At 39.4% G+C, this 17133-nt stretch overlaps 1 protein-coding gene across 1 annotated transcript; it reads left to right on the top strand.

Moving 5' to 3' along the window:
* Positions 1-4056: 4056 nt before the first annotated feature.
* LOC142635097 (uncharacterized) lies at positions 4057-7047 on the top strand. Its single transcript, XM_075809312.1, has 5 exons — positions 4057-4567; positions 4676-4742; positions 5954-6387; positions 6442-6672; positions 6761-7047. Exons 1-5 carry the CDS (start codon positions 4057-4059, stop codon positions 7045-7047), a joined length of 1530 nt encoding a protein of 509 aa, XP_075665427.1.
* Positions 7048-17133: the final 10086 nt, after the last annotated feature.

The raw sequence follows: 17133 nt of genomic DNA, 5'->3' as shown, positions 1-17133 counted from the left end.
TCTAGAATGATATGTGTTTTTTTTGTGTACCTTTGCTCTAGGTCTGACCTCCTTTATATGCTTTTACCTTTCTAGCTGTTAGAGGCCTTCAGTGGTGGCTTAATTGCTTGTTTGAGTAACGTATTTGGTGATTAATGCAATGTTTATGGGGACTTTTGAGCTATTATGCCCCTTGCTTCGTCAGGCAGTAATGGCTCTTGCATTGAATGCCTACTTTATGGCGTTTTGGTCATCCATTACTGTTTTCGAACGAGGAAGATTTCCCGACTCATCAACTGCCCCTTATTCCATGGTCCTCATTCACCATCTTGATGATCTAAGGAATACAAAGGGTCACCCCACATCCAACGTGACCTCTAAGATTCCATTTCTATCGCATTTAAGGCGACGTGATGGTGCTGCATGTTCGGTGGCCACATGTCACGTTCTAATTTGTTGGACGTGGGCACGTTCCTCGATGAGGAGTTTGGTTTTCCCACGTCTCAATTTTTAAGAAGCCATTAAAATCTTTTCTCTTTCTTACTTCTTCCCCAATTTTGTTTTCTCCTTCATTTCTGCATTTCCTCCTTTCTCTGAGCTCAGACCGATTTACTCTTTTCTTCTCAGGTACAACTTCCTTCTTTCTTCTACTTGAATTTTATTCGTTTTGACTTCATTTGAAACTTCTTTTCCTTTTCTTCATTTTGATGTGTGACTATTCCAAATGGACACCACAGATACTATATTCCTTTTCTTCAAATAGCACCCTTGTTTGTTTTTCTTTTTCTTTTTATGTGACTCTGGGATAGTGAGTCACTCACCATTTGCTTGCAAGTGGTAAAATAGGTTCTAGGATAGTGAACCTGTCGTTGCTTGTTTCTCGAGCAACAAAGGTAGGACTTCAGATATATGAATCCCACGTAGCTCTCTAGCGTTACACCGCACCCCATGTATGCGTGATGTGTGTCGTGTGCATGGGTTGGGCCCAAGCCGTACGTCGAAACAAAATTTTTGTCTCTTATTCTTTTGATTCCGTTAGCAAAGATCACAAATCAAAATAGGGGCATTTGTAGACACCGCATTTTGGAAATAAAATGATCAAAATGGCCCTTGACCCACGTACGAGGGCCAAGCCATGCGTATGCAGCTAGGGTTTTAGAGACATAAGAAAAAGGCAAGTTTTCTGCAATAATGATTGAGATTTGGAATGAATCCCACATCTTCTAAGAGCTTCCAAACCCCATTTTTTCCACTATATAAAACCTTACATGGTACCTTTTCAAAACACAGAAATCCCACGGGAAAAACACAAGATTTACTAGAAAATAGTTAATCAACAGGGAGTTTTTCCCAAAATACCCCCAAGTTAATTTTGCTTGATTGGGACCTTTTCTGGCCCCAATCCTTTTAGTTTAACATTGCTAATCACTTTCTTATTGGTTTGTTAATAGATTTGACGGAAGGGAATGGTAAAAAATCAAGCCTGGAAAGCTTTTGTGTGAGGTATTAGTTTTAAACCTTTCTTTTTCGTTTCTTTCTTTTTGGCTTTTAAATCTTTCTGTTGCTTTGTTTGTTTATTATAATATGTTTTAATGTGGTTTTCTAGATTAAGTTTACGTTTTTGTATGCTTGATAGTAGGATTATTAGAATTTCCGTTTTGAGGTTCTGCCATGTTTTTGTGTTTTTGGGTTTTTTAGTCAAGAACTTATGTACGCATAATCTTTCACATGTTTGTTTTGTTTAGCTTCTACTTTCACATGTTTTTTTTGTTTAGCTTCTTCTCCATGTTTTTATGCTTCCAAAATCTTTGTTTCACATATTTGTTTGCTTGTTTTCTATCACATATTAGAATTAGGGTTTATCTTGTGTTTTCTTTGTTTCAATGCCAAGATCATGCATTCATATGCTCATGCATAATGTTGTAGGTGCTGAGTTACTATAAGGTAAGTAAAAGGTAAGTCATGCATTGGAAATGCCCACGCATATGTGATATGGTCTTACTTTGATGATAGAGATGAATATGCTTGTTTGATATGTGATTTCATGTCTAAAAGTTTGGAATACATGTGATGATCTATGTTTGCTCATTATGCCTGCTTTGCTGCCTTGGTATGATATGATGGAGTTTGTGATGAATCATGTTTAGATGTATGACACTAAGGTTTACGTTAATGGTTTGATGCCATGTTAGATGAATGCTAGGGGTGTATATGTGTGGTTTGGCTTCTTTTGCTCTATGGATGGATATGTATGTGTTTTGGGATGAATGATGTCAGGTTGTACGCTTAGATGTATGCTAGTGTGTGTAGGAGTTAGAATACAAGTATTGAACATGATTTTATCAAGTTAAGATGTAAAACATAATGATGGGAGGCCAACCTTAGGATTGGGCGGTTTTAGGTGCCTAACACCTTCTCAAGAACGTACTTAAACTCCGAACCTATATTTCTGGTAGTAAGATCAAAAGGTCTTCCCTCAAGAGGACGCTATATATATGGTTTCTAGACCATTGTAAAAACTAGGTGGCAACTCCCCATTGTGTCTATAGTGGTGACTCTGCTGGGGATAGCGAGTTTAATTCCTATTTGTCTTATTTCTTAACCTTGATAAAAACTATTTCAATACTTGTTTGCACACACATCATTTGGTTTCCTTTGTCCCTTAACCTTGGTTGGTGATGAGTGGGAAGATGGAAGGCTCTATTCGAGCCCTAATCTTTCAGAGTTCATGTCACCAACTCACAATTGGTGCCATCGCCTATAATGGGCTTTGAGTACGTTAAAGGTTCATTACCAATCCACTCTGGGGTTCACTTAGGCCCTTAGTTGGAATCATAGCCCACCAAGTTGTGAGTGACCTACTTATCTATCCCTCTAGAATTAGGGAGCCTACCCACACTAGAGAGATCCTAGACCCTTTCACAAAGGATACCCTTTATATCTCTTGTTTGTTTAACCATATATCATGTGTTCACCTAATTCTAAAGAACAAATAAAAGATGTAAAAATGGAAGGGATGACCCTAAAGTTATGGTATACCTTAAGATTTTTTGGATAAAAGAAAAGAAGTTCTCACATATAAGAGGCTTGTCCCTAAATCCAAAGGTATATCTTAACTTGAAAGGTTCATAAGACCATAGCCTAATTGCTATCATAGGCCCAAGTGGAAAAAACCCTTTTGGAAAAGAGGACTTTGGGCCTAAGGTAACAAATATGCTATGGACTTAGCATCCAAAGTCCTGCAAAGCCCAAATGAATTTCCCTAATCTTGGGCCTTCTTGTTGTATGCCTATGATGGAAATATGCATGTACGCAACGGAAAATTAACGGATCTACTTCATTCGCAACTGATAACATGTGCTATGTAAATTTCAGAATTCTAGAACAAGAGAGTGTACCTTGGTGCAGTGAAATTCAAAACCAAAGATTGAAGTACTCGGGAACACTTTTAATCTTTACTCCAATTCCACTTTACGCCCAAGATGTGTGGTCTCTCAATCAGTTTTTCAAGGGAGAAAGATAGAGTGTCTATCTCTCACATACGCACCATTTCACAATGATGTCTTTTTTTTTTTTTTAATATATTAAAAATCTGTATGTTTATCGCCTTATAACTAATTGTCTAATTGGGCTAGCCTTTTGAGCCTTTTCAGTTGGGTTTTAGTGTGTGGCTTGGAATGGGACCAAAAGGGACCAATAAGACACTAGCTCCAATGGGCCTTGGGCTTTTCTGTCAACTCTTGACAAGTCCAAAGTTACCATTAACTATATTTAATACCACTATATAAATATAGTTGCACTCTAGGCCTTATTTATAAATTATATCCCAAGATTTTATTATACATGTAACCCCTTCATAAAATATTCGTAGTAATACAAAGTCATGAATGTACTGCCACTTTGTAAATTACTACATCTTAATTTTTAATACAAAGTCATGAATGTTAACTTTTATGAATGAAGTAGATCCGTTTGTTTTCCGCTGCGCACATGCATATTTCCATCATACTTTTGATCGCTCCCGAGGGATCTCACATACCTTTGGCAATCAAGTTGAACTTTGAAGCAACTAATAACATGGATGAATATGAGGCTTGTATTTCTAGAATGGAAGCTTTTCGGGAATTGAGGGTAAAGGAGGCCAAAGTCTTTAGAGATTCAACTTTGTTTATAGCCCAAGCACAAAAGTTGTGGAAGGTGAAGAAGGAACACTTGAAGCCTTATCAACAATACTTGGAGGACTTGACTAAGACCTTTGACAAGATTGAGTACACAATCATCCCTACAGCCCAAAATCAATTTGCGGATGCCTTAGCTACCTTGGTTTACATGGTTGAAATACACGAGGGAGTATGGTCACGACCCTTGGAGATGAAGCAAAGTTATGAGGAAGTGCACAAAGGGATGACTAGAGCTTTAGTAATGACCATAGAGGAAGAGGAACTTTTGTGGTACTATGACATCATGAAGTTCTTGGAACTAGGGGCATATCCGGATGATGTCGACAAGAGAGAAAGTCATTCCATTAGGATGATGGCAGCAAAATACATCATATGTGGAGGACAACTCTATAGAAGGTCCTATGATGGTATATGATGTGCATGAAATATATACAATAAAGTACTCACATATCTACATATTTAGCCTTACTTTTATGTTATTTTGTTACTGATTATATAATATATTTGTGTTGCAGGTAACAAGAGTTTTACATGCAAAGTGGGGCTAAGCCAATTGAATCAAGCCAACTTTCATCCAACCAGGCATGAATTCAAGAGAAGAACAACCCAATTAAATTCAAGTCCAAGTGAAGCAAGGAATCAAAGGAAATTTGCACTAAATCCAAGTCCAATTTGGATTAGGATTCCAGCCTGCACATCAGTAGTATTTTTGGCATAACTTTCTGCTCCGATATCCAATCAAGATGATTCAAGTTGGGCTGGAAATTTAACTTAAAGGGATACAACTTTTTAGTTTACCAAAAGTCCAAATTCTGACGTTAAATGAGCCAAATCGTTGGTTAAGTGAAGACTAAAAATCTGGAATTTTCTCCAAATGAGAATAGGATTCCTTGACCTATTTAAAGGCTCTTTAGGGAAAAAAGAAGAAAGACCAGAGAGGAAAAGGAGGTGCCGCATAGAAGAACTTGTTTTGGGAGTCATTATGAAGAGGAGGATCTGAGGACAAAGGTGAGAGCTTCATGTTGATCAACCAATTCAGATGAAAAACATAAGTTTTATTTGTTTTCTTTTCAATTTTATTATGAACTAAATTTATTTTCTAAAGCGTTGATGTAGTCTAGCAATGAACACACAATTTATATTCTGAGTTGTTTTATTTTTAATATTTCCATGATTGAGTGTTTAATTCTTATTCTTAATGCTTACTATTTTTTTTACAAATTATCGTTTGATCAATTGAATTACAATGAGACCGAGAGGTGATTTGTTATTTTAGTTCTAGAATTAAACATCATTAGTTGAGCGAAAGTAGAGATGCTTTACCGCGATTAGTGTGATTTTTCAGAAAATTCAAAGTACGTAATGAGTCTCCAATTAATTAAATTCACATAGAGATATGGAATTGTTAGTTGAAGATATTTTTGATATCATTCGAGAGAAGATATTGAATACTTAAGGAATTTTTAATCATCAACGGGAGATTATTAGAATTTAATAATTAGGAAGAATAAATTGTGTGGGATTTGTTAGGTGAAATCAACCGCTCTAGATCCATTCTTATCATATTTTTATACTTTTAGATTTTTGCATTTTGTTAATCTTTTATTCGTAGATTTATTTTTATTAAATAGTTTAATTTAATTTAGATAGTAGAACGTTCTATTTATTTTCGATTTTCCAAATAGTAATTAATTTAGTGAATTTCAGTATTCAATAACCTAGTTAATCCTGTGGGTTCGACATTCGTTTTCTAAAAACACTTTACTACTTGTTACGATTCTGTGCGCTTGCAGATTATTTTATGCAAACAGTATACACCTTCATTGCTTGAAGAAGGAAGAAGCCAAGAAGGTAATGAAAGAAGTTCATCAAGGGATTTGTTGCCCTCATATGAATGGGAGAATGTTAGACAGGAAAATCCTAAGGATAGGATACTATTGGAATATGATGGAGACCGATTGTGTGGACTACGTGAAAAGTTGCCATGATTGTCAGACACACACCAACTTGAACCATGTACCACCTAGTGAGTTGTATAGCGGGACTTCTCCATGGCCATTCTTGGTTTGGGGCATAGATGTGAACGGGAGGATAGCTCCTAAGCCTTCAAATAGGCATGAATGCATCCTAATGGCAATTGGCTATTTCACCAAGTGGATGGAAGTAGCCTCCTACTCTGTATTGAAGGCTAAACATGTGGCTCGGTTCTTTGAAAATAACATCATATGTCGGTTTGGGGTGCCATAAGAGATCATCTCTGATAATGGTTCTCACTTTGAAGGTGAAGTTCGGAGAATCATGGAAGAATATAGCATTGAGCATCATACATCTTCACCATGTCGACCACAAGCTAAAGGGGACATAGAAGTAGCTAATAAAAATGTGAAGAACATCCTAGCCAAGATGGTAGTGACATACAAAGATTGGGCAGAGAAGCTTCCATTTGCCTTGTGGGGTTATAGAACTTCTATCTGTGCATTAACTGGGACAACACCTTACCCTTTGGTTTATGGTAGTGAGGCGGTGCTTCTTATTGAGGTGGAGATACAATCTTTATGGGTATTGGGCTAAGGTGAGATATGAACAATTGGCTTTGATAGATGAGAAGATGGCTAGGGCACAATATCAGTCACAAGGGCACCTAAAAAGGATTGCTAGAGCATTCAATAAGAAAGTTAAACTAAGAAACCTTAAAGAAGGGGACTTGGTCCTAAAGGTGCTTAGAGATGAGAATTTTGATCCAAAAGGAACGATGAAGCCAAGATGGTCTGGGCCTTTTATAATTAAGAAGATCATGTCTAGAGGTGCTATGAGGGTCACAGATTTTGATGGGAAAGAGATACTTCACCCAATTAACATGGATAGACTCTGGAAATACAACATTTAAAGAAAAAAAAAGCCTACTAGGTTGAAAACTCTAAAGGGCGGCCTAGGCAAAAATTAAGGCAAAAGAACCCCCATTAAATTAAAAACCTGAAAGGGTAGTCTAGGCAAAAGTTAGGCAAAAAGACCAAAGGCATGGTGAAAATTCCCGAAGGGATGTCATCGGTAAAAATTACATGGCAAAGAAAAAAAAAGGAATGAAATGACAATAAGCAAAGATAAATAATAATAAAAAGTGATTCTCTTATTGCTCAAATGAAAAGGCAACAAGATTGTTTTCCATAGGGGATTTGAAACATTCCAATCCTTTATTAAATTCAAAAACAAAAATATGAGAATCATAATGTGCAGAAAAGTAATATATGGGGCATATCAAGGTGGTCACTCAGCCCTCCTTGCTTTCTTCCTAGTCTTCATGTAAGCTTTCTCATCCCTCAGAATCCACTTCATGTCATCCTCCAACCATTGATTGTACCTCACAGTGGGATAGATGTATCGAGGACAAGCAATGCCTTTAGTCACCCACTGCGTGGCCAAGCCTCACAAAGCCTAACCAACATCTTGTTGGTAAACACTTTGTGTGGAAGGCACCTTCATCATTAAGAGCTCCTTGACAATCTCCAAATTGCCTTGAGATACGACAAGTGGAGTAGAGTGAGCAACAACGAAGTCCAACTAAAGGCACACAGTAGTCCTTGCAGCAACTGTGAACCATGCTTGAGATGTGCCACCACTCCACGACCCATTGAATGTTGGTCTCCTTGATGTGACCCATAAGCTTCATGTACGCCTCAAATCTCATGTCATTTTGATGAAGTCCCTAAGATGCATAGGGAGGTATGTACTGGGGGGTACGGCAAGAGATTAAAGCAACCAAAGCCTTTCTTGTAGCCATATATGAGAAAGAAAAAAAAAAGAAGAAGAAAAGAGAGAAAAGCAAAAAAGAAGAGTGAGCATGAGTGGAAAAAATATTTTTAAAAAATAATGATGAAAGACGATATAAAGTGCCTCGATGGGTTGAAAATTGAAAGGCAATCCATGTAAAATTAGAGGAATCCTGCTAGGTTGAGAACCTAGGCAAAAGTTAGGGATTATACCTGAAGAAGAAAAGGGCTTCCCGCATAAAAGCTTGCTTCCATCCTATGAAATGCATCCAAACCACTGAGGGTTTCTGCCAAGATCAAGCCCACCAGGTTACCTCTCTTCAGCTCTTAAACCACCCTGCACATCTAGAGGTCCACACAATATGGCCTTTGGACCAAGAAATACCTTGCAAGAGCACATATACAGAAGGCAAGAAGAAAGTATGAATGTGGCCTCTCACCCACGGGAATGGCCGAGCTTAAAAAGTGTGCAAAAACCAAGCTAAGGTTGAGTTTGCCAAAGACGCACCACCTATTTGCCGTAGTAAGATGGACGCCCAACACAACTTACAGCAAGGAAGGGAGATCTCCACCTATGGTAGGGAAGATGAGATCATCAATCTCCAGTTTACCCATGATGGCACCAAATTCTTTGATAGTGGGTCAAAGTTCTACTCCATTGAAGTGAAAAACATGTTAAGTAAGGACCCAATAGTTGGCAGTAGCACGGAGAAGAGGCTCATCCACCCTAATTTAATGGTATGGAAAGACACAAGAAAGACCATATGGGGTAATGGAATCCTTGAAACCAAGACCAAGCGTCCTAATTCAAGCCAAGACATCGAGTGGAGAGTCTTCAACCATTAGGAGACCTTAGAAACGTGCTCTTTGAGTTGAAAATACATTGGTAAGGGTTTTGGGACCCCAACGGCTACTTTTATACTTAATTAGGGCGGTTAGAATTTCCTTTGATTCTCGGACCACGTACGCATGGTCAACTCTACGTACGTGAAGTCAAAGCTGTGTACGCAGGCCCATCTCCACGTATGCACAGAGCTAGGGAGAAACCTATTCTCCCCTATTTTAAGCATGGTTTTCCACTCCGAGGCATTCTTAGGGTTCTCATGACTTAAAGGACCATTCAAGGCATATTTCAAGCATAAGATTTCAAGCATCAAAGAATTAATGTTGTATAGAAACATACAATTAACCATATATCTTGTAAATTAAGTTCTAGTCCCAATTAAAAGCATAAATGTAAAAGATGTTCTTAAGTACAATTTTTTGCCTCAAACTTAATTCAAATGTTTGCTAAAGGAAATTGTTAGGACATATGTGATTCATGTTAAGAACATATGTCAACATGTTATGTAATTGGCTAATCCTTTGACAAAACGCACTTTACTTGTAATTGGGTAGATCTAGGATGAGTTTAATGCTTCAAGAAACAAGGTTTCAAGTTCAAGTATTAAAGCCATGCAAGTTTTTCCAAGATTCAAGTATTGAAGTGTTGGATTTTAAATCTTGACAGTTAGTATCTATCGAGGTTTAAAAGCAGTCTAACCATGAAGCTCGACAGCTACTCGACAGATAGGGTATCTGTCAAGATTTATGAAAACCAGATTTTCAGTTCTAATTTTCATCCAATCCATAAATGTATGTTTGGGCTTTCTTTTCTCACAACCCTAAACATATATAAGGAGTATTTTAAGGGCCGTCACAGGTTGCACAGTTGCGCGAGTATTAAGCAAAGTCTTGTTCATGTAAATTGTGACCAGAGACAAAATTTGCTCTAGTTCTTCTTTCTCTTGAAGAAGCTGCTGTGTTTGTACACCGTAGGGTTTTGTGACCAAGCAACTTCATGATCTTCATCGTGTGATGAATAGAAGAACTTTGCAGCCAACATCCTTCTCACGTTGGCAATCAAGTCGCGTACTGGGATCTGCGCATCTTTTGGTTAGTTACGTACTGGGAGTTGTGCAATACAAGAAGAGATTGTCAATACAAAACAAGTCCAATTGTGTATTGAGGTAAGGGTTCAACTGTAGGTTGATATGAGGTACTAGGATTCCTTTACTTGTAATCGCTTGTTTTGATAATAGTGGATTCTCAGGAGTGGTGACCTTAAAATCACCCGGTGGGGTTTTTACCTCGGAGGTTTTCCCCATTCATAAACAAATCACTGTGTCAACTTTTATTTTCTACTGCGTTATATTTTAGTTGGTGATTTTTTTGTGCTGCCACACTTATTGCATGTAATTGAACCTAATTAATTCACTTGGCTAATTAATTGGTTAATTCACCACAAGGGTCAATACATTCTTGGCCTATCAGAAATAAAGAATAATAAAAGCAACAAAATAAGAGAGATGTGTCTTATATGCTTATGTGTCTTGATTGTAGGCAATCAATGGTGTCGCCTCTTCCTTCATTGGGAGCTAGGAGTCGCCTATGAATCCTCCTCATCACCACCACCACCCAAGTAGGCTACCCCTCCAGCTTGAGATTCCTAGCCAACCATACCAGTTCCTCATACTTTTGGATGGGTGGGCTACAGTTCAAAGAAAGAAGGGTTAGTGACCCAAAAAAAAAAAAAAGAGATAGCAAGGAGAAAAAAGAACAAAGGGAAAGAAGGACTCACTGCCCGGGTGTTTTGAGGAAAAGGGTAGCCCATAACACTGGGATTATGGGGCATGGCGTGCTCCCAAACAAAGCCATTTAGGGTCGTAAGCATAGACCGTCCAAGGGAGATGTGGAGGGTCAATGGGCTCACTGGTAGCAGGCTCTTCTCACTACAGTTTTCCACCATTAGAAGCCATGACAAACAAGGTAAAGGAAAAGGAAATGAAGGAGAAGAGATTGAGCATATACCTGCGCCATAAGTGAAGGCATGAGGTGGGTAATGTTGAATCCCTCATAGTCCAATCCATCAAGGTGCCACTCGGTGTAGGGAACACCACTCCCCCACGAATTGTACTTAGCATTGGTCATGGAGTGTGGGGTAAGCATGAACTCCGGAGGATACATCAAAATTTGTGGGTCATTTCTACCCACCAGTTGACACTACACCTTCTCTGCCAAGTAGAGTGCCCTCAAGCTCGCTCCTTTGAAGGGTAGTGTAATCTCCAAAGCAACGATGGTAGCAACTTCCAAATTCAGAGAAACGGGAAGGGGCTGGCCGGCCCATGGAGTCCAGTTGACCTAGAATAATACAAGGTTAGAAGAAGGGTATCCTAAGGGAAATGCATAAAGAAGCATGAAAAACTGGAACTCCTAAACTTACCTCATCTGAAGTTAACCCAACAAGGTGGGCCCTCACTTGAGGGAACTCCCTCAGATTTAGATCAGTGCTCGGAGTTATGTGGCAATACCTAATAATCCACCGCTGTAAAAGGAAGCACAAGCCATAGGTTAGATACAAGATGACAGCTTGTAAGATGATATAGTTTGCAAGACTACAAGCTACAAATGAAAGTACAAAAGATGGAAAGAGAACTAACCTCAAGGAGTTTCCAAGGCCCCACAAGTTGCCTCAAGGTATCCCGACTAAGAGTGTCGAGGGCAAACTAAAGATAGGCAAGACATGCCTGCCCCTAGTTGGCCCTCCGTGCATCTGGAAAGTCTGGAAAGAGGACCAAGCACCTTAAGGACACCGTTTACCTAACATTAGCGAAGAGATAAGCTTCCAACAAGTGTAGAAGAAAAGCTCTAGCCATACGGACGTGCTCCTCAGTGGTCCTTTGTGAGAGAAGCAAGTAATCTGGCACCAAGTCAAAGTATCAGATGGTCTCGGTGGAGTACTTCCTCCCTAACATGTTAAGACCCAACTAGATGCCTGACACATCATCCAAGTTAATGATGGCCCCTTCGACGCTAAGGACGGTCATGTGGTAGAAGTTGTAGGGAGTCATCATCATCTCCTGCTTAGTAATATAAAAGGTATATGTAGTACCCCACCACCTCTCAATGAGGCATTGTACCAAGGTAGAACTTCCAGACCTTTCCAGCAAAAGGCCAATGATAGGCTCGAAGCTCGCTTCTCGGAGGTAAGCCCTAGTTTCAAGGACGAGGAGGTTATACCACTCCACCACCTTGTTAATGCTTCCCCTACCAGCATAAGAGACGAACATAACATTAGATTCTTGATTCAAGTGAAAATGGTAATAAATGATGTTTTTGATGCAAGAATAAAAATAAAAAGAAGGATGTAGCGATGTTCAGGCGTTCAGGTGCAAAAATGACAAAAAGGGGTGTTAAGATTGCATATAGAAGTGAAACAGTTGAAAAAGAAGTGAAAATGGGTAGAGTAAGGCCTTTGCCAAGTGTATCACCTATGCAGGCCAAGGCCCATGTACAAAGACAGGACCTCACATACGCAGGCCAGAACCTATGTACGTAGAGCCTCAAGAACAGATCTAAGTACGCAAGAACAGAGCTGCATACGCATAAGTACAAGTTGCGTACGCAAGCTTAAGCCCATGCACGTAGAAGCATGGATAGAAAGAGTCCTTCGACATTTTCAAGCATACATCATTCAAAATCAATCCTAAACATGTTCATACCCCTCCTAGTGTGTCATGTTTTTATCTAAACTCATCCCACAACAAAACCCAAGCATTTGCATGGCAAAAAACACATCAAAATAGAAGATCAAAGAGAAACTTGAAAATGAGAAAGTTTGAAAAACTTACAGATTCAACCATACGGATGTGATTCTTTGGCCGGCATGTCAATGGAGGAGGCACCATCAATCTCACTACCCCACTCCAACGGGTGAGGAGAAATGCATTGGAGGAAAAGACATAGGAAGCCTTTTTCGCCTTGGGTGCCATTGGAGGGGATGAAGAGAGTCTAGAGAGAAAATGGGAGAGTGTGGGAGTTTTAAGAGAATCAGATGATGTGAGGAAAAGAGAGAAGAGGGAATTTTTTGAAGAGAAAAAAAAGAAGGGGTATGAAGAATGTGAAGAGATTAGGGAGATGAAGAGAATGAAGTAAAAAAAGAAACGGTAGGTAATTGTTGGGAAAAATGAAGAGGCGGGAACACACCTGATGGCTAAACTACATGTAGTTTAGGTGTCACCACTAAACTATGTGTAGTTTAGTCATGAACAGTAAAAAAATAAATTCTTTTAAAAAAGAAAAACATCTCAAGATTGGCCCAATTGGGCACAAAGTCATCAAGGACCCGCCAGTGAGCAGTAAAGGAAGCAGAAGACTCTTCCCCAATAAAGCATGTACATCCTAAAACCATCTCCAGCAAATCACATAAACTCAAGAACACTATCCCTATTAAAGAGGTAGAAGATTCTTCCCCGATGGACACAAGCATATTTAAACAGTCCCCCAGTGAGGAGTAGAAGATTCATCCCCAGTGGATCAAGTACACCTGAAGTATCCCAGTGAGGAAGCAGAAGATTCTTCCTTAAAGTCCTCAGATACTATGAAGGAAGCAGAAGATTCTTCTCCAGTGGACCGCACATCTACAAAAGTTACACTACTCCTCAACGAGTCCATTTCTACTACTCCTCAGTGAGTTTCCCATACCCAAGAAAGTCATGAAGGAGGTAGAAGATTCCTCCCCATACATACCTACTCCTCAACGAGTTTCCACCACCCTCGGTGGATCCAACAATCACAACTACTCATGCACATATCCTCTGAGAATTGAACATGCAGGCACGGTAGAAAAAGGTAGGGATAGAGAAAGAGACCAAGGTCAACCCAAGGCAAGAGCCTCATCAGAAAAAGATAGAGATAGAAGCGAAGAAGACAAGAGGAGTGAGTCACCTGGAGAAGTTTGAGGCAAGAGCCTTGGATGGACACCATAGAGATTGTATCCTTTTGTTGTTTGTTGGGTTAGCACAAAGAGCACCCTTATTTGTTTTTCTTTTTCTTTTTAAGTGACTCTAGGATAGTGAGTCACTTACCATTTGCTTGCAAGTGGCAAAACAAGTTCTGGGATAGTAAACTTGTCATTGCTCATTTCCCAAGCAACAAAGGCGGTACTTAGGACATACAAATCCCACACAGCTCTTCGGAGTTGCACCCCGCCCCATGTATGCGTGATATGTGTCGTATGCGTGGGTTGGCCTTAGCAGTACGTCGAAACAAAATATTTTGTCTCTTATTCTTTTGATTCCATCAGGGAAGCTCAGGAATCAAAAGAGGGGCATCTATAGACACCGAATTTTGTACCCTTTACGACTTGGGCCCCCGTTCCCCAATGATGCCAAAACTCTAAGGCCCAATGCCTATTTAAAGCCCAATTAGATATCTTGATGAGTGTTAGAATGAAAAATATAACCTTTTAAATGAGTAAAAATCTATTTTTGGAAATAAAAAGACCAAAGTGGCCCTAGGCCCACGTATGTGGGCCAAGGCATGCGTATGCAGGCACACTCCTACGTACGCAGCTAGGGTTTTAGAGAGATAAAAAAAATGGCAAGTTTTCTGCAATAATGGCTGAGGTTTGGAATGAATCCCACATCGTCTAGGAGCCATTCCAAACACACAGAAATCTCAGGAGAAAAATACAAGATTCACTAGAAAATAGAGATTCAAAAGGGAGTTTTTCACAAAACACCCTCAAGTCAATTTTGTTTGATTGGGACATTTTTTGGCCCCAATCCTTTTAGTTTAACGTTGCTAATCACTTTATTATTGGTTTGTGAACAGATTTGACTGAGGGGAATGGCAAAAAATAAAACTTTTTTTTTCTTTTCTTTCATTTTAGCTTTTAAATCTTTTTGATTGCTTTTCTTGTTTGTTATAATATGTTTTAATTTGCTTTTCTAGATTAAGTTTACGTTTTTGTATGCTTAAAATGCATGTTAGGTTGTTAGAATTTGTGTTTTGAGGTTTTGCTGTGTTTTTGGGTTTTCTGGGCAAGAACTTACGTATGCATAATCTTGCCTACGTATGCATAATCTTGCCTACGCATGCAGGCTTGATCATATGCACACGCAAGTTTGTTCTTGCGTGCGCGAGCCGCTGCCGAGAAACCTTAATTTTATTTGTTTGTTTTGCTTTCGCTTTCACACGTTTGTTTTGTTTAGCTTCTTCTCCATGTTTTATGCTTCTAAAATCTCTGTTTCACATGTTTGTTTGCTTGTTTGCTATCACATGTTAGGATTGGGGTTTATCTTGTGTTTTCTTTGTTCAATGCCATGATCATGTATTCATATGCTCATGCATAATGCCATAGGTGTTGAGTTACTGTAAGATAATAAGTAAAAGGTAAGTCATGCATTGGAAATGCCCATGCATCTATGATATGGTCTTACTTTGATGATAGAGATGAATATTCTTGTTTGATATGTGATTTCATGTCTAAGAGTTTGGAATACATGTGATGATCTATGTTTGCTCATCATGCCTGCTTTACTGCCATGTTTTATTGCTACCTTGGTATGATATGATGGAGTTTATGATGGATCATGTTTATATGTATGACACTAGGGTTTATCGTAATGTGTTGACGTCATGTTAGATGAATGCTAGGGTTGTATATGTGTGGTTTGGCTTCTTTTGCTCTATTGATAGATATGTATGTGTTTTTGGGTGAATGATGTCATGATGTATGCTTACATGTATGCTGGTGTGTATGTGTAAGTTAGAATACAAGTATTGAACATGATTTTATCAAGGTTAAGATGTAAGACACAATAATGTACCTGAACTCCAAACCCGTATCTTTAGTAGTCAGATCGAAAAGTCCTTCCTCGAGAGGATGCTATATATATGGTTCCTAGACCATTGCAAAAACTAGATGGCGACTCCTTGTTCTGTCCACACCCTTAGGTTGGGCTTTTTGCTTCTAATGATAGCATCTTGGGGTTAGTTTTAGTTAAGCTTTTTCCCTTGTTGCGTCAATCTTTGGACTGGTTCCGATCCCTTCAAGAGATGTCGGTGGAGGTGAGGTGTAGCGAGTTAGATACAGGCTTATCGTCTAGTGACAAGGCAGTAGAGGTTGATATTGCGGTTTCAGTGCCTTTGTCCTTAAACCCTTCGTCCACTTCTCATACTGTGCTTAAAGCTGTTCATGATCTTAAGGAGGAGTGTTCTCTAGACGAGGATACTCTTTTTTGGTTTAAGGATAGGTTCAAACTCCCCAATAAGACTAGGATCCGTCTCCCTCGTTTAGGTAAAAAAGCTTGTTCCTTTAATCCTAAGGAGATGTGCTTTTACGAGGCCGCCTTCCTTAGTGGCCTTAAGTTCCCCATCCATCCTTTTATAATGTAGCTCCTCCATCACCTGGGTATGCGACTTGGGTATACCACCTGGGCGGATACCAAACTCTTGGCGGATCATCAACAGTTGCATGGAGATATGGATGATTGTGACTGAGGGGGATATGAGCCGTTTGGATGAATTTGTGTTCCAATATCGTTTAAGGAATCAAAAGAATTTGGGTATTACGAGCTTGTACCTTGGGATAGGAATGCCAGAAACATTGTTAATCTCCTTTCATCATTCCACTACTAGAAATCCAGATACCTTTTTGTGTATGGTGCCAGTTAGGAAACTCTTTCAGACGACTTCTAGGGTGATGTTCCTAGATCGCAGCGTAGGTGGGGGACCCCCAAGCTTGGTGCGTCGTCTTTTGTGAACCATTTTTTTATGAAATATTTCTTTTTATATCGTCTAGTCTCAAATCTAGCTCTCTTCTCTTCTCTTTTTTGTAGCTAAAGTTCGTCCAAACTTGAATAGCAGGTACAAAGGGCATGTTAAGGAGGCTTCGGACTACGCGAAGACCATCGAGGATTTTAACGAATTGATCAATCCTTGGACCTTAGCTAGTCATTTCTTGGGTCCTGAACCTTCCTCTTTCATTCTTCGTGCTATAGCTAGAGAAGAGAAAAGTAAGTTTCTTGTGCTGACATATTCATATTTGTGTTGTCTTTTGCTGATTTTCTTTTTATGGTGTTCGTTATAGAGATGACGACCAAATTCAACCAGGAAATGTATGCCAAGTTGAGATCTAGGAAGAACGAGCCGCTATCCAACATAAGCTAGAAGAGGCCTAGGGTGACGAAAGAGGTCATCGAGACAACTGCATCCACTCCGGTTGCTTTTGAGCCCAAGGCGACTTCTCATGCTGTTTCTATTGAGGAGATCACTCCCTGTCCAAAGAGAACACGTGGTAGCGATAAAGGAAAGAGCAAGGTTGACTCTAGTGTATGGGATGATGCAGGAACTGCCTTGGGGATAGCTTACAACGTCATTAC

Source organism: Castanea sativa, chromosome 5 (assembly GCF_040712315.1).
Source record: "Castanea sativa cultivar Marrone di Chiusa Pesio chromosome 5, ASM4071231v1".
NCBI classification, from domain to species: Eukaryota; Viridiplantae; Streptophyta; class Magnoliopsida; order Fagales; family Fagaceae; genus Castanea; species Castanea sativa.
Note: the sequence above shows the minus strand (reverse complement) of the source record. Positions and strands in the feature narration are given on the sequence as shown.

What these genes read in the sequence shown, in the direction of transcription:
- LOC142635097 (XM_075809312.1), top strand. Translation starts at nt 4,057, where the DNA reads ATGGATGAATATGAGGCTTGTATTTCTAGAATGGAAGCTTTTCGGGAA. An exon ending in CTATAGAAGGTCCTATGATG is followed by an intron (nt 4,568 to 4,675) that starts GTATATGATGTG and finishes TTTGTGTTGCAG; the next exon opens with GTAACAAGAGTTTTACATGC. An exon ending in CTTTGAAAATAACATCATAT is followed by an intron (nt 6,388 to 6,441) that starts GTCGGTTTGGGG and finishes CTCACTTTGAAG; the next exon opens with GTGAAGTTCGGAGAATCATG.